General features: G+C 49.1%; 1 protein-coding gene across 2 annotated transcripts in view; it reads right to left on the reverse strand.

The window, feature by feature from the left end:
• Nucleotides 1-16,794, reverse strand: part of RUNX3 (RUNX family transcription factor 3) — a 60,028-nt gene extending 43,234 nt beyond the window's left edge. The window contains exon 1 of one of the 2 annotated variants that reach the window (XM_035345369.1): nucleotides 16,623-16,794. In XM_035345369.1, coding sequence (XP_035201260.1) covers nucleotides 16,623-16,680 — 58 coding nt within the window. In that variant the 5' untranslated portion in view covers nucleotides 16,681-16,794. The remainder of the gene's footprint in view (nucleotides 1-16,622) is intronic. The other variant, XM_035345368.1, reaches the window with a different exon arrangement.
• Between the last annotated feature and the right edge of the window lie 2,960 nt (nucleotides 16,795-19,754).

Consider the following 19,754-nt stretch of genomic DNA (forward strand, 5'->3'; position numbering starts at 1 on the left):
TAGTTTTTAATTCATTTGAGCTGTTATTTAGCAGCAGAGCCACTTGCTTCAACAGCAAGGAAGTAAGTGCAGGGGCTTATAGGAAGCTTTCTATTAAAAATTCATCACAAACTCTGTCTCAGGAGTGCAGTGCTCAGTAGGGCCATGCGGGTGTCTGGATCTATTTTGTAGTTAAGGGAAGGGGATCTGAGAGCTGCATGCAGGGAGGGAGCGTGCTATTCATTCATAAATCAAATAACAGATGCTAGGTCCAATGGGGTGCACGATGGTGACAATTTTTAACCCTTGAGTGTCACTGACAAAACAGGCTCTCATGAGGCAATTATGTGAGCCACAGTCAGAGGCTCCAGCAGGAGGGAAGTTGTGGCATTCAGGGGAAGAAATATGGGGAAACTGGTGTGTGTGTATGTGTGTGTGTGCAAAAAACAGTGCCTGCCCCAGACAACTCACTGAGAAGCCTGTACTTGGGCGAGGGACCTGCTCTGAGACTGTCCTGCTGGTGACTCCAGGAGCGCTGTACCAGGCACTGTTCTGTGGCCAGTATACCCTGGGGCTTGGTGATACCCATAGAGGAGGGAGGAAAACCTATCTCAGCACCTGCTCACAAGGCAAGAGCTGCAATTTGACATCAACATTTGAGCCAGGACATCCATTAACCCCACGGGAGCCACAGCTGTCCCGCTCCACCTTGCTGTCTGCATAAGCAGCTCTGCTGCCTGGTGTCCAGGATCCTTGGGTGGAGCAGCCAGAGCAGGAGGAAGACTCTAGCAAAAGTGTTGTATCCTGGCATGAAATAATGTCACCCAGGAAAATCAACATGAGATTCCTACCTGGTTGCCTGGGGCCAGGTTGCTTTCACCATTTGAAGGACTAGAAAGGCCACAGTTGGAGAAGCAGTTGCATTCTCCCCTTAAAACTTTGGGGCTTGCCTGTCCTCCCATTTCTCCCCATTTTACACCAGTGCATTGTATGCCAGTCCTTACTTAAATCAGCATCCTCAGGAAGACTCTCCACATGCGTGCACACCCACACACACATCCTTGACCACTCAGGAACCAGAGCACCGAGCCCCAGGGGCATGCACTAAGGTGAATCACGGGCAATGCCACTGCTCTTGAGGTATTATCAGCGTTACACACTGCACGTGATGAGAGTCAGGATGCACGGCTCCCCTGGCACCAGACTTTTGTGGGTGTCCTGCACTCTGTGCAGCATGATGGGATGGAATTTTCAAAAGCTGCAAAGTGACTTAGGAGCACGAGTGCTATTGACGTGAATCCTGTGGTTCTGAAGTCACGAAAGTGCCATTCTTCATTGTTCAGCACTGTGATTCTCCTCTCTTCACAACAGCAACAATTGAGAGCATATTCAGGGCTTACATCCTCTGTGCTATTGATAGCACAGATGAGCTTTTTGGAGCATGGGTCCCATCTGCCACTTCCACTCCTTTTTAAAAGATCCTAATGACTGTCAGATCCTTTTAGTTCTTAATTAATTTCAGAGTTCAACTGCAAATAGGAAACAAGGCAGCTTTTGCCCTTACGCATATGAATATTACTGTTCCATTTAATGTGGTTACTGGTGGAATGCTGTTATTCATTCCTGCCTGCAATAAAAGCCACATGTTTTTAAAACTTTGCACTTGAAAAAACTTTTAGGAAAGAAATCAAGTATGTTTTGTATGCATGGCATGAGATAAAAACTAGTCATAAATATTCAAAGAACAGTTAGAGCTTTATGCTTGATTTAAACAAGTGAACAGAGAAGTATGATGGTTGAAGTAAGTGGAGAATGAAAGCCCGATGCTCCTTTAAGAGCGTGTTTATGCAGAGAAAATTCATACAAAGGTTATGGAGCACCTAAGGACATCCCACCTCCTCCAAAAAATGCCCAAGGTGGATAACAACTGGAAACAGAGCGCTTTATTCAGAGTTATTAAGGTTCTGTGGAGTTTCTGTCTCTTTGGGGGTTTCTGAGGAGTTTAGAGGGGCGCAATGCCTCATGCCAGACCCTATGGGGGTGAGGACGCATCTTTCACGGAGACACCCCCACAGTGCCCACTCCCACATTAGCAGGCAGATGGCTGAAGTCTTGCCGACTCTTTTGCAGGGCACCTGGGACGCCTGCATGGGCCTTTCTCAGATCCCAGGCAGCCCAAACCAGGAGAGAAGGGAGCAGCCTCCAGCCTCTGGGCCCCAGGCACTGCCCAGGCCACAGCCGTGCACAGGGTCCCAGGTGCCGCCAGAGCCTGGGCTGGTGCCAGACCCTTCAAAACCCAAAATGCGACATGGGGAGAAATAAAAAAAATTCCAAAGGAAAGAAAAAGGGGAAATGTCTGGATGGTGGAAAGAGGAACTGAAAGGCACATGACGACAAGTACAACAGGGTCGATGTAAAAAAAACACAGTATGATTTCTAAGTTCAAGAAGAGGCACTCCGAAGAGCTGCTGTCACGGAAGGGCTCCCAGGCCAAGGGCTGGGGTGCTGGCAGCCCTGCACCCACATAGCTGCAGCATGCAGGGAAGCCCTGCTGCACGTGCCAGGCAAAGCAGCTCTCCCACAACACGAACAGTCCCTGGAAAGCACTTTCTTGTCTCAGAAAGTAGCCATGCTTTCGCAAAACTGTCCCATCACCTATCCCCATGTGTTGACTAAATGTGTAATGATGTTTCCCAAAGAACATTTTTCAGAGAGGCTCCCATGAGTCTGGCCCCAAATATTGCTGTCATGCTGGGTATCAAATGGGTGCCCAGTGCTCCTGTGGTATGCTGAGATTTGCACATGGAGCCTCTGGGAAGTCTGCACACCAAAGCAGCGGTCAGCCTGTGTGCCCGCATCCCGGCTGGGTGAAGTGTTTGCACTGCCCTGAGTACTGCTGTGCTGCACTCCAGATGCTGGAGCCATGCATTTGGGGAAGTCAAACATGGACAGAGAGAAAGTGAATGCTAGGAAGTGCTCTTGTTCTCCCACTCTCACCTAATATCTCTGCGAAAGGCACCAGGCTCGTAGCAAACTGTGGCCGTAGATTTAGATATTGCTGCAATGGCTGCAACTACGCCTTGGAGTCAGGGACAGAAATGGGTGCTTGTCTGCCCAGTGAGGGCAGGAGGGACTGACAGCATCTTGCAGCTGGAACTGGCACCAGCTGGTGTTCCAGTTTCCTTTTCAGGTCTAATAGAGCCTCTTAGTGCCACATCTCAACAAAACCAGTTTTATAGGCAAGTGTAAACACACCACAACCATTTAACTTCCCTGCAGAACGTCAGCATAGCAATGGGAACCCACTCTGCTTGCCCCAAGGGCACCCCATTGACTCAAAAGCCCCTTAACCAGGCAGCTGATAAACTGGCTTTCCAAGGCCGACAGACGGCCTTGTGCATCACCAGTAGATTGCTCCAAAGAACATGATGGGGTCTTGCCATCTCACACTGGCTGACTGCAGGGCAGCAGAGATGCCCCGCAGCAGCACTGCTAAATTTCCAAAGCCCTTCCTGGAACATCCTCATGTTGAAGACAGAGAGTCCCCCCCAAACCTCAGCCTGTGATGCCTCGCTGGGAGAGTCACCTCAGCACCATGGTGAGACCTCCTGCTCTCCTGCCTCAGCCCATCTTATTTCTCCATTCTTCTTTCCAGCAGCGAATTACCCCACTTCTCCCTGGGTTGGGCAGAGCCCTGATAGATGCACAGCTGGCAGCTGGGAAGGGAGGCACATCAGAGGAGATGCTTTATAAATATGTGGTCTGCCAGCTAGCCTAATTCATCAGCTTTCATCCACGTGAGGGATTTCCCCACTTGTCTGTAGGCAGATGAGTTTGCAGAGCAGGGTGGTATTTGTTCTCCAGCAAGACAACCATCTAACAAAGCTCCCCAAACTGGTATTTAAAGGGAGGGACAAGAAGGTGAGGGACAGGAAGCATGGGCCAGATTGTGGCAATTGAGCCCAAAGCAGCTGCAGTGTGTGCAACAAGCAGCATCATATATGGCTCGGGGAATGCAGACAGGAGGGCGGCAATACATTTCTCCAGCCCATTGCAATGCTGCTTTGGTGAAGCATGAGCAAACAGCCAGCAGTGGCTGATGACTAAGCCCTGTGGGCAGATCCTAGGTCTCTGCATTCAGTCATTGCCCCAGGTGCACCTCACATGGGCTGCGACTCAAGCAGCTTGCCCAGAACCTGGAATTTCTGGGGACCAATTTGTGCTGGAAAAGTCTCCTCCCAAGGTGCTGAGGCCACAGGGCCCCATCCCACACCAAAACTCATGCTGGAGAGTAAAGCTGCCTCTGGGGACATGTCAGAGCATGCGAGGAGATGCCGTGTGTACCCCTGTCAATGGGACTCAACAGCCATTCCCTGAGGATCACACCAGTTACAAATTAAGCCATGAAATTGCTGGCAAACACAGCTATAACTCTACCTTATAGCTCAAGGCAGATGATAAAAATGATATTCAGGCTGGCTTGCATCCCTTCTGCAATGCCAGGGCTGTAATTGCACCCTGGACATTTCTGTCAATGCAGTTGATTGGCTTTTTTTTTTTTTTTTTTTTTTTTCCCCCACTGAAAACAAGGTCCCAGGCACCAGCTTTTCCTTTACAAGTTGTGTATCATTCCCATGGGACTGACCCCTGATTTATGCATTATCTGCCAGACTCCATGGCAAACAGCCAATGAAGCAGTGGAGGTTCTCCACCAGCGACACTGAGCAACCTCAAACTCCGCTGCCAGTGACCAAACTATTGTAAAGTAATTCTGAGAAAACTGGCCTCTGGTTCCAGTTGCAAATTGTCCTTTTGTCCCACACCATTTTTTTCCAGGCTGGTTTGCTTTTTGCAATTATTCACTAGTTTCACTTCTATGAATAACTCTCGGCGATGCACTATCACCACGATGTCATAGCAGAGCTGTGGTCAGGCAGCTTTGACTAGATGGAGTCTGGGGTAGGGTTGCTTCTGCTCCTTCCTCAGATTATTTTTTCCGGTGCAAACGTTCTCTTTTCATATTTGCCATTCTGTAAAGACTCTCGCTGGCAACCCAGATGGTAAGTCTCATAGTGGTAGAGTTGCTACAGAAAACCCCAAAGAGGGCTCAGACTGCGAATTCACCTTGCACTTTAGCATCCATGTAGGCACAGAACAAATCCCCTGGACTTGTTAGGAAGGAATTAGTCACAGGCTAAAAACTACACGGAAGGTACTTTTCTTGTTTCTGGCTATGAACTCTGACAAATCAAATGCAACCTTATTTAGAGAATGTTGTTAAGTCCCTGTCTGCTGCTCAACCATCTCCAGCACACTGGGAAGGGAACCATGCCTGCTTGCTCCCTCCAGCCCCCCAGCCCTGCAAGCCTCATGCTGCACAAGCTCATTTTTGCAGAAGTTTCTTATAAAAGTTTGTATGCAACCAGGAGGTGCCTGTCTGCCGGGGTCAGCTGTCTGACACCACCAGCAGGCTCCCGCCCCAGCCGAGGCCATGGGCTGGGAAGTGAAGTAGTTCAGCAGCAGGTTATGGCTGGAGCTGAGAGAAATGGAGAACTTGTCCAGACAACATGGTAGTGGCTTTTAGTCTAGCATGAGCAGCCAGCTCTGTGGGGAGAGGGGGGATCTTATCTGTGAAACGCAACCTCAGCTGTTTCCTCGGGTCTGAGCCGTTCTGCGTCTGGCTGAAGGGACTGCCTGAACCTCCAAAACTGGAAGAGATCATGTGGTTTTGGAGAATATTTTTACATTTTCTCCTAAAACTGAACAGAGGGCCACCACTGGCAGGAAGCATGGGCTCTGGGAGAAGGCATTGGTGGGGGAAGCAAGATGTCTGGGTTCAATTCGCAGCTCCACCGCAGCCTTCCCCAAGGACTCTGGACAAGTTGCTCATGGGCTCCAGCAAGTGCTTTGGTTCCCCCATCTGCAGAGCAACAATAACATGTTTCTCCCAGCCCTGGCAGCCCCGGCACCACAACCTGCCCCAGTGCCACATGCACATCCTGCGTCTGGCATTGATGAGCCCCCAGTTTGCATCAGGTCCTGGCCATGGTATTCCTTCAAGGAAAATACTGCGAGCCCCAGCAGTATCACATTCTTGACATTTCAGTCCACCGTGCTGATAAAACATGCATATGTATGAGCCAGTCCTGCCAACGGCGAGCACTCGACCTCCATTTATGGAGGAATGGATTTTCACAGGACAGGGTCTTTTGATCTCTCAGCAGCCAGGATTCTCTCTCCTGCCGAAATGCAGCCATGCAGTGAAACTGCAGCAGCCGTGTGATGGCTGGGGATGGGTGGTGGGAGGTCTCCATTCAAAGGCTGGGTAGACAAACTGTGAATTCCCCATCTCAGGAGCATACCCCAAAGCACCTGCTCTACGCAGATGACAAGGGTATTTCATCTCCTCTGGCACAGGGTGAGACAGGGACACCAATCGCCCAATCTGTGGTTTCTGCAGGGTGTCAGTTTAAATAGTGCTTGCTGACTGTCAGAGTAGAAAGAGGTTTGAAATGAATTTAAAAAAGCTACCTTAAGGGTTTGGCTAGTATCCCTCCTACACCAAAGAGTGTGTCAATACAGGAGAAATCCCAGCACTGCCCTTCCCATTCAATCCCTCCTGTTAAGGGGCAGCCAGGATGGAGGGGCTGGGGGGCCAGCATGGCAGGCCACCTGCTTGTCCCACCACAGACCCAAAGCTTCAGTGTTGTGGGTCCCAATCCATCCACCATCACAGGGCAGGGGCAGAGCAACTCCTTGTCCCCAGGAGCTATGCAGGCAAATGCTCCTGCAGGAGAGGGAATGAGCAGGGACATTGCTGGACGCCCAGTGCTCTACAAGATTGCTGCATGAGAGATGTTTGTGGTCTCCCCATAAAAACTTAATCCCCTTCTAATAATTTGAACAGCATTTTTGCATGTTAATAATATCCTGTAATGTTGTCTCAGAATAAATTAAGAAGAACTCTGGCATCACAGCAGGAATGAGCCTTTGCAATGATAGCAGAAAAATCTATGTCAGTGGGTTTCAGCTACCGCAGCCTGGCCTTGGAAAAGTTAACTAAATCGGGGGCTGACCAAGAACTACTTCATTTGTATCTATTACCTCACTGGTCTCCATCACCCGAGGGAGGAAGGCATTGGGGAGAGTTGCAGGATGGAAGTACTCAGGTCTGAACTGCACAGGTCTGGTTCCCAGTGACACATTAACTCTGTTGCACACCGATGTCTCCCCAACACCTTCTCCATCTCTTGTATGTCATAAAACGCTTCCACAATCCTGACACCAAACTCAGCAGACCTAAAGTGCCCAAAACTACATGAGAAAGCAAGTGGCAATGGATTTCAGCTGCCCTAGCACTTGGAAGAGTGGTTTAAGCCCCTGCTTGTGATCCCAGGGGCCACTGTACTCAGCTATGCAAGGGGAGAGCCAGGAAAGCAAAGCTAACAAGGAGCAGAACCATGGCATTTTGGAAAAAACACAAGGGAAGTGAAGTTCAAGGTGCAAAAGCAAACACATTAATGTAGAGTAAATTAGGAGCTGACACGCTTTGCCACTTAGAGGCCCCTATGAGCTGTGGAGGTAGGGATAGTTTAAAGCATGTGTGCAGGATTTTTAATGACAGTGTAACTCTAAAGGCTGGAGGGATAAGAGGCTTTGATGTGGGGACACAGACACCTCCAGGGCAGGCAGAGGGGGACGGTGCCATTTGAATCCTCACAGCCAGCACCTCGCCAGGGAGCCAGCCCAGCAGCACTGGGGCTGAGGAGCTGGTGGGCGCCCTGCCACTGGGTGCAGGGATTGGTGAACCAAGGCTGAGGCTGCTGCTCCCTACCCTGGCAGTTGTACTGAGTTTATGGAAAAAATGGTGGGCTTGCCCATGCAGTGAGATTTTCCAAAGTGACCCAGGACTAATAAAAGGAGGTGTTTAATTACAGGGTTCAATGTAATTGGGCACAAAAGTGGCCAGTAAAATGCAGCCACGGTACAAAGGAGCTGCAGAATAAGGCTTAATCTTGGAACAGAACATCTGATTTATTCTTTACATTCTCTGGGCAGCGTTTTCTCTCTCTCTCCTAATGAGGGAAAATGGCACAGCCTTTCTCAAATCCCCACTAAGTAGTTTATTCCTGACTTCAAGTCACTGAAACCATGGCATTGTGCGCTGTCCTGAAATTATCTTCTTGCATATGCTTCGAGTTTAAAGGGAACAGCAAAGCCCATGTCTGGTGTTTAATGTCTGCCAGGCTGCGAAGAAACAGCCTCTGCAGCTTTTCTGTGCACTTCAATGCATCTCCCCATGCCCAGCCCAAGCTGCTGCTCCAGACCAAGTTCAAGCATTTATCTGCAATTCTCATGCACTTGCCTTTGCTGAACAAGAGACATCCCCAATGCACCAATAAATGATCTCCCGTATCTCCCTGCAGCAGCACAAGGCAGAAATTGGTGTTTGAGTGAGACAGGCTAATCCTGCAGACATCAAGGCATGTGCAAATAATTTCACTCAAACAGTCCCATTAACTCCAGCAGAGTTGGATTCACAAATGGGCAGATGGCACTAGGACACAAAGAGTGTCTGAACAGGAATGGAAGTAGGCAACTCTAGCAGTAGTTTTTAATATTTATGATGAGTGTGGCTTCCTCCCCTGCTTCTTGGCTCCTTATCAGGAAAGAAATCAAGCTACTGCTGGGGACATTCATATAGCAATCATGCTACCAGCAGCAGGCTGGATGGGGGTGTGCACAGGCTGCATTTCTCCTTAGGACACGTGCCTCTCCCAGCAATAACCACATGCTCACTGCAGAGATCAGAAAGCAAATGCCTCAGCTGCTTGCTGAAGTTTTCATCCGGAGAACTCCCCTTCATTACAAAGTTACCATTGGTGCATGAACCTCTGCAGTTGCAAACCACAAACCAAGCACCATTTAACCAACGCCCATTCAGCAGACACTAACACTCATGCTGTTGACTCTGTGCAGAGAGACCAGGGCTGCTCCCTGAGCCTGCCAGGAAGCCTCCAGCAGAGCCCAGCCACGACTTGGTATATCTGTACAAGACCGACCCGCCCATGTGGCCCCCATGGGCACCAGAGTGCTCCCCACAGCCCTGCGGCAAGTCTGCAACACCCTGAGCCTGTCTGCCTGTCCCCATGCCAGACTGAGCCCTGGCCAGGGACCAGGAGGCACAGAGGGTGCGAGAAGCCAGAGCAGACTTTTGTCCAGGGCTGTGCTGCTAACATCATTCCTACAATTTTGTTTTGATTTTTTAGAAGTTATTTTAACAAAAACCATGCTGAGTTATGAAATCGCATCCCAATATAGCAGACAAACACACACAGTGACTGACTAAAAGCAGTCCCAGACCCTCCAGTCCCACCATTAGAAGCAGAGCCGACCTCTCTCCCGCAGTGTGACTGTCTCCTGGGCAGCCCCTGGCACGCAACCTCCCCAGGCTCCAGGCTGCGTGGCTGCTGGCAGCGACGAGGCCCAGCCCTGGTGTGGTGCGAGGCACAGGCGGAGGCCTGAGCAGGTGCAGTGGGTGCCAGGCTGAGGCCAGCGGTCATGAGCACATATCCCATGGCCACATGCCAGCTGCCCCGCAGTACTGCTACAAAGCTGTCGGCACCTCGGGGACACAAATCCCTCCTGGGCTGCTTCTCCCCAGGGCAATGGAGTGACGCAGTGCCAGGAGGTCCCTTCTCAGCTTTCACCTCCCCAAATGAATGCACAGACCCTGGACCCTCTTTTTTTCAGCATTTCACATCCCTCTTGTCCTGGTTGTGGCTGTCCCAGAGGCAAAGGTCCTACAGGCCTCCTACAGGGCCTTCCTGCATAACAGAGACTGTTGAAAAAAGCACGTTTTCAGTGTCTCCCTTCCCAACTCAAGCCCTCTGTTTCTTTGGGGAAAAAAAAAAAAAAGAAAAAAAAAGAAAAAAAAAAAAAAAAAAAAAACTCTGCCTTCTCCTATTCTGGTTGCTTTTATATTTTTACAATAGCTTGAGTAATATGTTCCTCATGTTCCAAAGGCACTTGCTTCTTCCAGTGGGGATGGAAAAACATTGCTTCTTTTTATTTTCCCTTTTCTTTTTCTTTTTAATATGTTTATGTTATGGAAAATACCCCCAGATTGCAGACGCATTGACTGTCCCACTTTCTTGAAAAAATATTTTAAAACAAGAAAAGAAAATAAAAGCATTTTTAGAAAGGGAAGAGCCAAGGAGGAGGAGGATGCTGAGCTGGAAGGCTGTGCCTCACACCCCAGGGACCCACATGTGGGTCTCAGTCCTGCTGCAGACATTGGTCACAGCCAGCTTTGGTGTCGATTTAGACTGTCAGTGCACTGCAGCATCACCAGGGCCTGTAGGGCAACTGGTGCACTGGTGCTGTCCTGCCCACTGCTCTCACACAGGTAAATCAGAGCAATTAACAAGCTGGGTCTGGGGGATCACAGGAGCCAGGGATGGAGTAGGCATGGTCAGGCTGCAGGTCAGAGGACAGTTTGCATTTGCAGCCCAAAAGCCTGAAGCGTCTGCGATGCTTCCTGTGCTGCAGCAAACATCAATAGCCTGTGTATAATTTGGGAGGTGTGTGGGGGGGGGAAGGGGTAAGTTACCACATTTACAGCTGGGTTTTGCTCCTTTTTCCTTCCCACTCTACACTACTGTCCCAGGGTGCTGCTGTCAGGGCAAGGATAGTGTTCTTTTGGGACAAGAATTAAAGCTAAAGCTCTTAAAGCCAACCAGGTCTTCCTTGAAAGCACATCTAGCATGCAGCACAATTTCCATTGGAAGGCATTGCACAACAGCACTCTCCCTGCTCCATTTGCTCTCAGTACTGGTCATTGCTATCTGCACAGGACAGGAAATGTGTGAAACTGGGGTGAGCTCTAAAAAGAAAAAAACACACCAAGAAACCATGAGTGAACTGGTGGCCAGGCTTCAAAGGGACTTCTGTGCACAGGCTGCTGGGGCTCCAGGATGAAAGGGTCTGGAGTGCTGATTCAGCCCAAGCCGCTGTGCCTGCTCCTTCCCCAGCATGTCAGGGATAAAGCACCAAGGCCAAAGAAAATGAAAGCGCCCCTCTGAGAAGTGCCGTGTGCCAGGACGGCTGGGGCACTGCAGCGGGCAGGTCAGGTGCTTCAGGAAACCATGAGGGCACAGCTCAGCCTTCTGGACCCTGGTCTGCTTGCATGGCAGCTCAATGCATTTTCAGCAGGTTGCAGCTAACGACCCAGCAATTATATTTTTTCCCACCCTCGAGGTACCCATGAGAAAAAATGGGGTGTGAATGGGAGGACAAGGAAACGTGAATCCTCGGGGCTGAAACCCACACCCTCCTTGCCACTGCCCCAGCGCTGCTCGGGGACGTCCCGCCAGGCAGGCGCTGAGGACATACTGGCAGGTTTTTGAATGTTCTCCCTTCTGTTGATCAGCCTTGTTTGGGGAATATTTATGGTGTGGTCCGTGGCTCAGGCTCATTGCTTCAGATGGGAAGTCACATTCTTGCTCCTAATGCCAACCATGTGTGGATCTGAGCCTGTAAGCACACAGCTCATTCTTTGTTTCCCAAACTGTACACAGCCAAAACAGTGGACCACAAATACTGACGACATATCAGAGCAGATCAAGTCTAAAAAATCATCATGAAATAAAGTGCTCAGCAAAGGGAAACGCCACTGTCTCTCTACCCCTATTAGATCATAACAAGGTGATGAGAGACAATGGATTTATATTCAGTCGTCTCCCCCAAAACACACACACACAAATATATTAAAAAATAAAAAATAAAAAAGGCATGCCACGAGTCAGCAGGGTGCCCTTGGAAAAGGCAAAGCCACTGACAGTTGATCAGGAGCTGTCAAACTCCACACACACGAGCCATCCCAACAAAGGAAGGACGAATGGAGACAAAGCAGACCTTGTGGCCACATGCTGCAGCACACCAGGCCCCTGGCACATTTGTTAGCATGTGCGTGCCGGGGCAGTGCAGTGCAGCACTCAGGCTCCCCCAACCTGCACCCACAGGGAGCTGGGGGTCCCTGAGCCATGCTTTGTGCAGGCATAGGTAGGTGCTGGGTGAGAGCAGGCTCCAGCCAAGTTGTGATCATTGGAGAGCTCACAGGTGTGCAGTGCTTGTGGGTATGCAAGCATCCCTGCCTAGATAGCCAGCATTGCTCTGACACTGCCCCAGTGCACCCTAAATCACCAGCTCTCTGTCCAAAATCACCACCAGTTTCCTCAGCACTCTAAGCTAAAGCATACTGCTGAGACCCACCAATTTCACCCATTATAAATTAGCCTAACACCAAACCACATGCCTGTGGGCTGGCCCGCATAGCATCGCTCCCCTCCTCCTTCCCCCCAGCATCCAGGTTTTTTGCCTTGCTTCTCCCACCTGCGGACATGGCAGTGCTCGGCGCCCAGCCACAGGCAGGCATGGCGCCTGTGCTCCTGCCTCCCACCCCAGCACCTGGTTGCTGCAGACCTCCGGTGCGACACACTGCCATCGTGCTGGGGAGAGCTGCATTTGCTCTCTTGTTTGAAACGAAAAAAAATCTCCTTGAGTGCTACAGGATGAGACAAAGCACCTGCATTTAGGGAAACTCAGCTGCAAAGCTCAGTGCTGCCACTACCCGTGTGTGGGGATGCGTGGTGCCTGCTCATGCCAGCCTCAGCCAGAAGCATTGCCCACAGCGTGGTGAGGCAGGACAATGAAAAACTGCTGGAAACATTGTCAGGGTTACAGTTTTCTGTGGTTAGGAAGAAACACAGAAATCCATTAAAAGGCAGTTTGCTGAGTGGAAATCCAGAGGTGGCAAGTTATGGGAAGGCTGGAAAAAGAAACCTCTGCCTGGGGAGAGCCAGGGACATCACCTCTCCCAAGCACATGAGGCGAGCCGGTCATTTTATAAAAACGTGTGTGGTCCATGACAAAAAGACGAGAAGAAAAGTGCTTCTGGAAGGAGCAGCAGACCTGCTGTGCTTGGCAAGAGCTGGAGGGGCAGGGAGAGAGGCAGAGGATGGCAAGGGGCTGTACGGGGTCTGGGGGCACAGGGAAAGGCACCCTGAGGGCACGGCCACTGCAGCTGGGCACCAGGGCACTTCTCCTGCCCCAGGACGCACCAGCACTGGCATAGCTGCAGCACAGATCACAGCAGCTGCAGCCAGTCATGGTGAAACCTCTGACTAACCTGCACTCATGGGCTCCCTGGGGCTGCTGGAAATGTGCGGACGGCATCAACCTGCCAGAGAAGAAGTAATAGCCTCCAACTGCATGGGGGCTGTCATTGTCACCCACTTTCAGAAGCCAAAGGCGACCAGCAGCACCTCCAACACCAAGGGACCCATGGCTGCAGGGTTTCCTCCCCCACCACCCAGCAGAAGAAGAGCAGGCAGAGCTCCTGCTGGCCACATCTGGGGACAGAAGTTAACTTGTCCATGTGAGCTGCTGCACTTTGGGGATGGGGCAGGTGCCCCATGGGTATGTGGCTCATTTCTCTCCCTTTAGGGTGGATGATTTTCTAAGTGGGATTTCAGAAGCCCAGTTAAGCCACCAGCAAGGCAAGGAGAGGGCAGCTGCCCAGAAGGACACCAACATGATGGAGAAAGACATAAAATTAATATAGTGCAGTTTTGTTGTTTTTACTGGGGAGCACAGATGGACAGTGCTGGTTCAGGAGCTGTTCTCTCGTGCTCTTAGATTTACAAAGGCAAAGGGAAAACACAAAGCATCAACACTCTGAGCTGCAGAGACGAGACGATACTCACGCATGCCGCTGCCAGCAGGCCTTGGCAGGGCTTGCCCCAGCACCAAGCCCCTCATGACCCACAGCCCCAGCCGCCCAACATGGCCCCACCACAGTGTCACAGCCCCGCCATCATCAGAGATTTCTGTGAATGGAGCCATTTTCTACTGAAGCAACAGTGGTGGCTATTAAGAAAGCAGAGGTCATCGCTGAGCCTTCCTGTCCTGACAGCCATCACTAATAAAGGGCTAATGTGACACAAGTGGCCTGACGACCTTGCAGCAACCTGCTGCCACCAGGATGGTGGCTCATGAGGTCCCAGGAGGGCATGGTCAGAACCAGGAGCTGGTCTGCTGAGCAAAAATCTTTTTTTTTTTTTTTTTTCTTTGTTTTTTTTTTTTTTTTTAAAACATGGGGTTTATATCCAAGAAGCCATGGACTCAAGGCAAATTTATTTGAGGCTCTACCATATCTTTTACTCAGATGTGAATATGAGCTGCACCAATACTGGCGATTGGTGCAGCTCTACCATGTGGCATTTCTTCAGCTACCCCACTGGAGAGATGAAAAATACTTTTTCTATTGAAAAAGAGTTTTCAGACTAACTAGTGAATACCTTTGGGATTTTTCATTTAATTCCTTAAATGTTTGTGCAAACAAACATCCATTTTCATGGCTATGCCCAGAAAAACAATCAAAAAATATGAATACAGTTGAATCCAAAAGAGCCATGAAGAATTTAAATGAACATCCATGAATGTTTTGCAGTACTCACCCAAATCTAGCTGTGCACAAAGCTGTGCAGAAGACACACTGAGCTCCATAAAGAAAACAAGGATTTATTGTCCTAATACTAAACAAATGTTTCACCATTTGGCCATATTCCATCCTTGGAGTAATCATTTAATTCTCCCCCATTTAATAAAAATTATGTCTGAAACAAAGATGTTTATTACTTTTATGAGTTCCTATTTTTTTGGAAATTGCATACAAGACGTGATATTTCTGTTTCTCGCTCTCTTTTTATTTTTAAATGAGCAAACCCAGTCAAACTCCGGCATTTCTTCATCTGCCTTGTGGAGGCTGAAGTATAGATTAAAAAGAACCATGCAAATGTTTTTTATAAACTTCTCTTATTTCTTTGCCATGGGACTGCCTTTAATTAGCTCCATGGAGTATAAAAGACATTTGTAATGCCACTGTCCCTGAGCAGAGGGCATTATGACAATCATGCATATTTTGCCTGTTCTCCCTGTCCTCTGGCATGGCACACCCATGCTGGGGTCAGGGGAGCCAGCCCAGCTTCACACCCCCATACCCTAAATCAGCTCTTGCTGCTTCTGCTCTCTGTCCAATGTCCTCTGCTCAGAAGAAAATTCAAAGCCCCCAGGTACGGCAGTGACGGTTGACACCATCAATCTGCCTCAAAAGTACACGTAACATTTTGCATTCTCAGAAATAGGCAAAAAACTATGGCTAATGCATTTCTGGTCATGCAGCTGGACAGCCCCACAGAATTGCAGCCTGCTCTATTTTGCCCCTGAAGTATGGCTCAATTTAGGATCACCCTACCCCAATCCATTTGGCTTCAGCCCAACATTCTGAGCTGTTGCTCAGGACCTGAGTCCTTACAGCTGTGAACAGCTCAAGCTTCAGCTTACGCTCCCTAACTGCAGCTGCAAAACCACGAAGGGAGAAGGCAACAGTTTGCAGAGCTCTGCCCAACTCATTAGCAAGCTCCAAGCTTCTTCCCAAAAAGGTCTCATTGTATGCCTTAGAGCTACACCCGCTTGCAGCCTGCAGAAACAAGGACAGGCCAAATCACCTGGCTCATCTCAAGCAGCTTACCCACAAAGTACTTATGTTCTTGAGAGAAGCATTTTTAAGGCATTGCAGCCACAGATGTGCAATGAAGAGACAGGGACCAGCACACCACAGCCAGCAGGAATTACAGGCTCTATCTCCCTTCTTGAAGAAAGATCCCTTTGCAACTTCAGGGTGTCTCTGTGCTCACACACATGCACTGCATGTCATAAAACGCACAGCTGAAACAGCACCAATGGCCTGAAAAAGTGACAGACAGTGGCAGTTTGCAAATCTGCTCCTCCCAGTGCCACACCTGGGAGCAGGTGCTGCTGGCTGGGAGCTGGACCTAGAAGAGGAGAAACCCAGAGAGAAGCAGGCACTGAGTGGGCAACGTGCCTGTCCTGAGGCAGACAGATATATGAGGCCGCCATGTCCTGGGGTTTGCAGAGAGGCCATGGCAGTAAGAACAGGTTGAATAAATCAAATTCCTGAGCAAATTACATATTTGGTAAAGCACTATGTACAGTTCCTGTGTGTTTTCACATTTGGAGTTGCATATAGAAGTAAACATACAAAAGTCTAAGCTTGAATGCAGCTCTAACCTCCCACAAGCCCTTTTCCACCTGCAAATCAGTTTCTCTCTAGAAGTAATTTCTTTACACTTCAGATTTTTACTACCCCTGCAGGTTACCTCCTGCTGTACCTGCACAGCATCCAGCCCACAACACCCAATGCCCAGAGTAACAACTTGGATAGTAGAAAAAATATGAAGTAATTCCAGCACAAGTCAGTCCTGACCCTCTTCAACGTCCACACTGTCCCTTCCCAGCATGGCTGGCAACATGACCACATGGGAAACAGGAAAAGAACCAATGGGAGGAAATCACACACCAGTCCTAGACGAGGACAGCAATGGATCAAAGCATTGCAGACCCAACAGAAAACCCTGGCGATGAGCAGTGAGAAGAGATGTGCCAGCAAAGCTGTATCACAGCCTACTGCTGACTTGCTTCTTTGTGAAATAACTAAATAAATACAGAACCCAACAGCATTTCCTGCCACCGTGGAACGAAGCAGCCCAGTCTGTACTCACCACGCAGGAAAGTGGAGGAGTAGGTGGTGAAGGAGTCAAAGATGCTGTTGGAAGCCATCCCCTTGTCCCGTAGCTCAGCTCCCCTTGAGGAGCTGGAGGCAGGCAGGAGGAGGTGGAGGGATGGGAGAGGCAGCAGCAAGTGGGAGGAAGAGGAAAACCCTGCTGGTGGCGCAGGTAGCCTCTGGCTCTCTCGTGGTTCTGTGGTCGGCTTAGCAGAGCCGCCAGCTCGGCATCCGCTGGGTGGGAGAGCGGCGTCACCTGATCCATGGCGTCAATGGGCCTGGCGATATCTCTGCGGCTTTGACTTTTTTTTTCTCAATAATTTTATGGTTTGTATTTGTTGGTTCATGGGAGGCCTGTGCAACTCACTCAGACTCGCTGGTGAGTGACAGATGGGAGCAGAGCAGAGGAACAGAGAGACATTTCTCTTTAATTAGTTATACTGTTGCCTTAGAAGAAATGGAGAAGAGAGTCTGTAGATTTCTAGTTGGGTGATTGAAATAATAACCCATTTACATTCAGTGTTTGTTTTTTCCTTTTAACTGCCTTTTCTCCCACATTCACCATTTGTCTGTATCCTAATTTTTAGCTGTACATGACTTTCTGAATTCCAGCCCTTACAGATTATTGATACTGCGTGCTGAGACTGTTTCCATATGTGTAGATAGGTGTTTATTCACTGGGATTTTATGCAAATTAGTATTAAGTAAAAATATGAAGCACATGCAGTAGAAGGAATATTGCTCTCTGCAGAGAAGGGAACCACCACCATCACTCCTGGGAAAGGTGGGGAAGGCCAGTGAGGAGGAGGAGCAGGAGGACAAGAAGAAGGCAGCAGGTCTGGCTGAGCATCAGGGCATATGAGTACGATTTCAAGGTATTTATGGAGTTTGGCACTCATCTCCTCTTGCTGCTGTCAGTTGAGTTTTTCATCTGATGGATGTTGACAATCAGATGTATCAAGATGCTATCCAAGGCATTACAGATTTCTGCAGCATGATTACAGGCTGGGGAAAAAAAAAAAAAAAAGAAAAAAAAAAGAAAAAAAAAAAGCTGCTTATATTTGCTGCAACTGAAAACCAGCTTGTTTTCTACTTTTAAGCAGAGAGTGGGAAAAACTGTTTTCAGACTTCTGGAGGTGGCAGATGTTGTGCAAATACCAGTACAAAAGGAAAGCAGCCCAGCCTGAAAAACACCGAATGTGAGCCCTAGCACTGCAAAGAGCAGGGTCTGTGCTATCAAACAGCATCACCTTGTCTCTCATTGCCAGATGCCTACCTGTGACCTGTGCCCACCTTCAGCTGTGGGATGTGAGTTATGGGCAATGAAGCCCTTTCCACTGGAGCAGTGGCATTGCTCCCTCCAGGTGCTCAGCAGCAGGGGGATACATCCCCCAGTCCCCACCACAGCACAGAGGGGAGCAGGGTGACTCCAGGTAGACAGTACCCTGCTCATCACACCTGCCTAGCTCAGTAGCACAAGCCTCTTGCATTCACATACATGTCCACTTCGGTGATATTCAGAGTTTTCAGCCCCCCCCCCCCCCCCACCCCTTTTTTTTTTTTTTTTTTTTTTTTGATTTTGCATCTCCTTCCATACAGAGAAATGTGTGGAAAATTCACCTCCCATCTGGCTTAGATCCCACTAGCACCAAGAGAGAAGAATCACAGTGAAGAGGAGGGGAAAGTTCTTTTAAGGTATCTGCCCCTCCCCACTATATGGTGCCAGATTGGAGCTCTGATTCAGCTGTGCTACATGGTGAGCAAACATCCTTCAGCTGTGCTAACTGAGGGAGGCTGTGGATGAGGTTTCTCCTCTTGGTCACTCTCCCACTGCCTCATGTTCCCTAAATCATAGCTGTACCAACCCCACAGACATGGTACCAAGCCCCTTCGGCCCAGCTAGGGCTTGTGGCCTTGGCCACCGTCCTCATGCAATCCACAAAATCAGCTTCTATCATAAAATTTCTCCTTCAGCCCTTCTGAATCAGCACTTTTTTTCCACAAGTGTGGCTTTAAATCTAAATACTCCAATTTGCTCCTTCAGATGTAAGGGTTTATTAGGCGGTCTACAAATTGATGGGTATTCCATGTGTTATCTATACATGGCACCTACACAGTGCTCACAGCATGCATCGAGAAGATTAACAACCAGCTCAGGCATTACACTTCATTACACATGTTTATTTGCATCCACATGAGGGTAATGAACATCCCAAATGACTTACTCTGCTTGTTTGCCAGTACTCATGAGAATCCAAAATTCCTCCCCAAAGCACTAAGAGGCTCCAGAGCAATTTTAGGACAAAACCCACATTAAATTTTTGCCCTATTACATCTGTTTCCAAAAACATGTGCCTTTTTTTTTTTTTTTTTTTTTTTTTTTGGTTAGCCATGTTACTACAGATAGCCACTGAGCCTTTATTGCCCTCCCTGCAAACATGGCCCCAACCATCAAGCAAGCCCAGCTGCAGTTGCACTTTCCCAAAAAAAGTGTGAGTACAACAACCAGAGCCACTGCCATCACTGCTGCAAGCCTCAGAAATAGCCAGGCATTTCTGGTTTAGCAAACCCAGTGCTTACACCTTCAGCAAAATGCTGCTACTCAGAAATAACTGACATTCACTGCTGCAAACAGGTTGTTGTAAGTGCACATGCTTTTGTGTGCTCGTTTGAAAGAGGGGCTTTACAGCTCAATGACTTCCTCTTTGGTGCAGCTAAAACTGCGTCTGTCTGCAGCTGCACGCCTCATCCTATGCCATGCACACTGGCCTCTGGGAACGTCACAGCCACACGCCACTCCCAAGGTGCAGGGCAAAGGGTCCAGCACCTGCTGTACACACGCGTGCAGCCTGAGTGCCAGCATCCAGGTACCAGTGAAAAGCAAGAGCTCAGGGTGTTAGCACCTGCCAGTTTGGTCCATGGGGAAAACCACTGCAGTACACACGGTGTTTCCCAAACGGAGTCATTATTTGCAAGGAAGGGAGGTGTGATGGTAGTTTCATGGTATATGTGGGAAATCGAGACAGGACAGTGGGGATTAAAACATAAATTAATTTGGGAAGACGGCTGAAAGCAAATAAATACATGTCCTTAACAGTGCAAAGCTCTGCACATCTGCAATGTGCCACAT

This window comes from Oxyura jamaicensis, chromosome 23, assembly GCF_011077185.1.
Source record: "Oxyura jamaicensis isolate SHBP4307 breed ruddy duck chromosome 23, BPBGC_Ojam_1.0, whole genome shotgun sequence".
In the NCBI taxonomy this organism is placed as follows: domain Eukaryota; kingdom Metazoa; phylum Chordata; class Aves; order Anseriformes; family Anatidae; genus Oxyura; species Oxyura jamaicensis.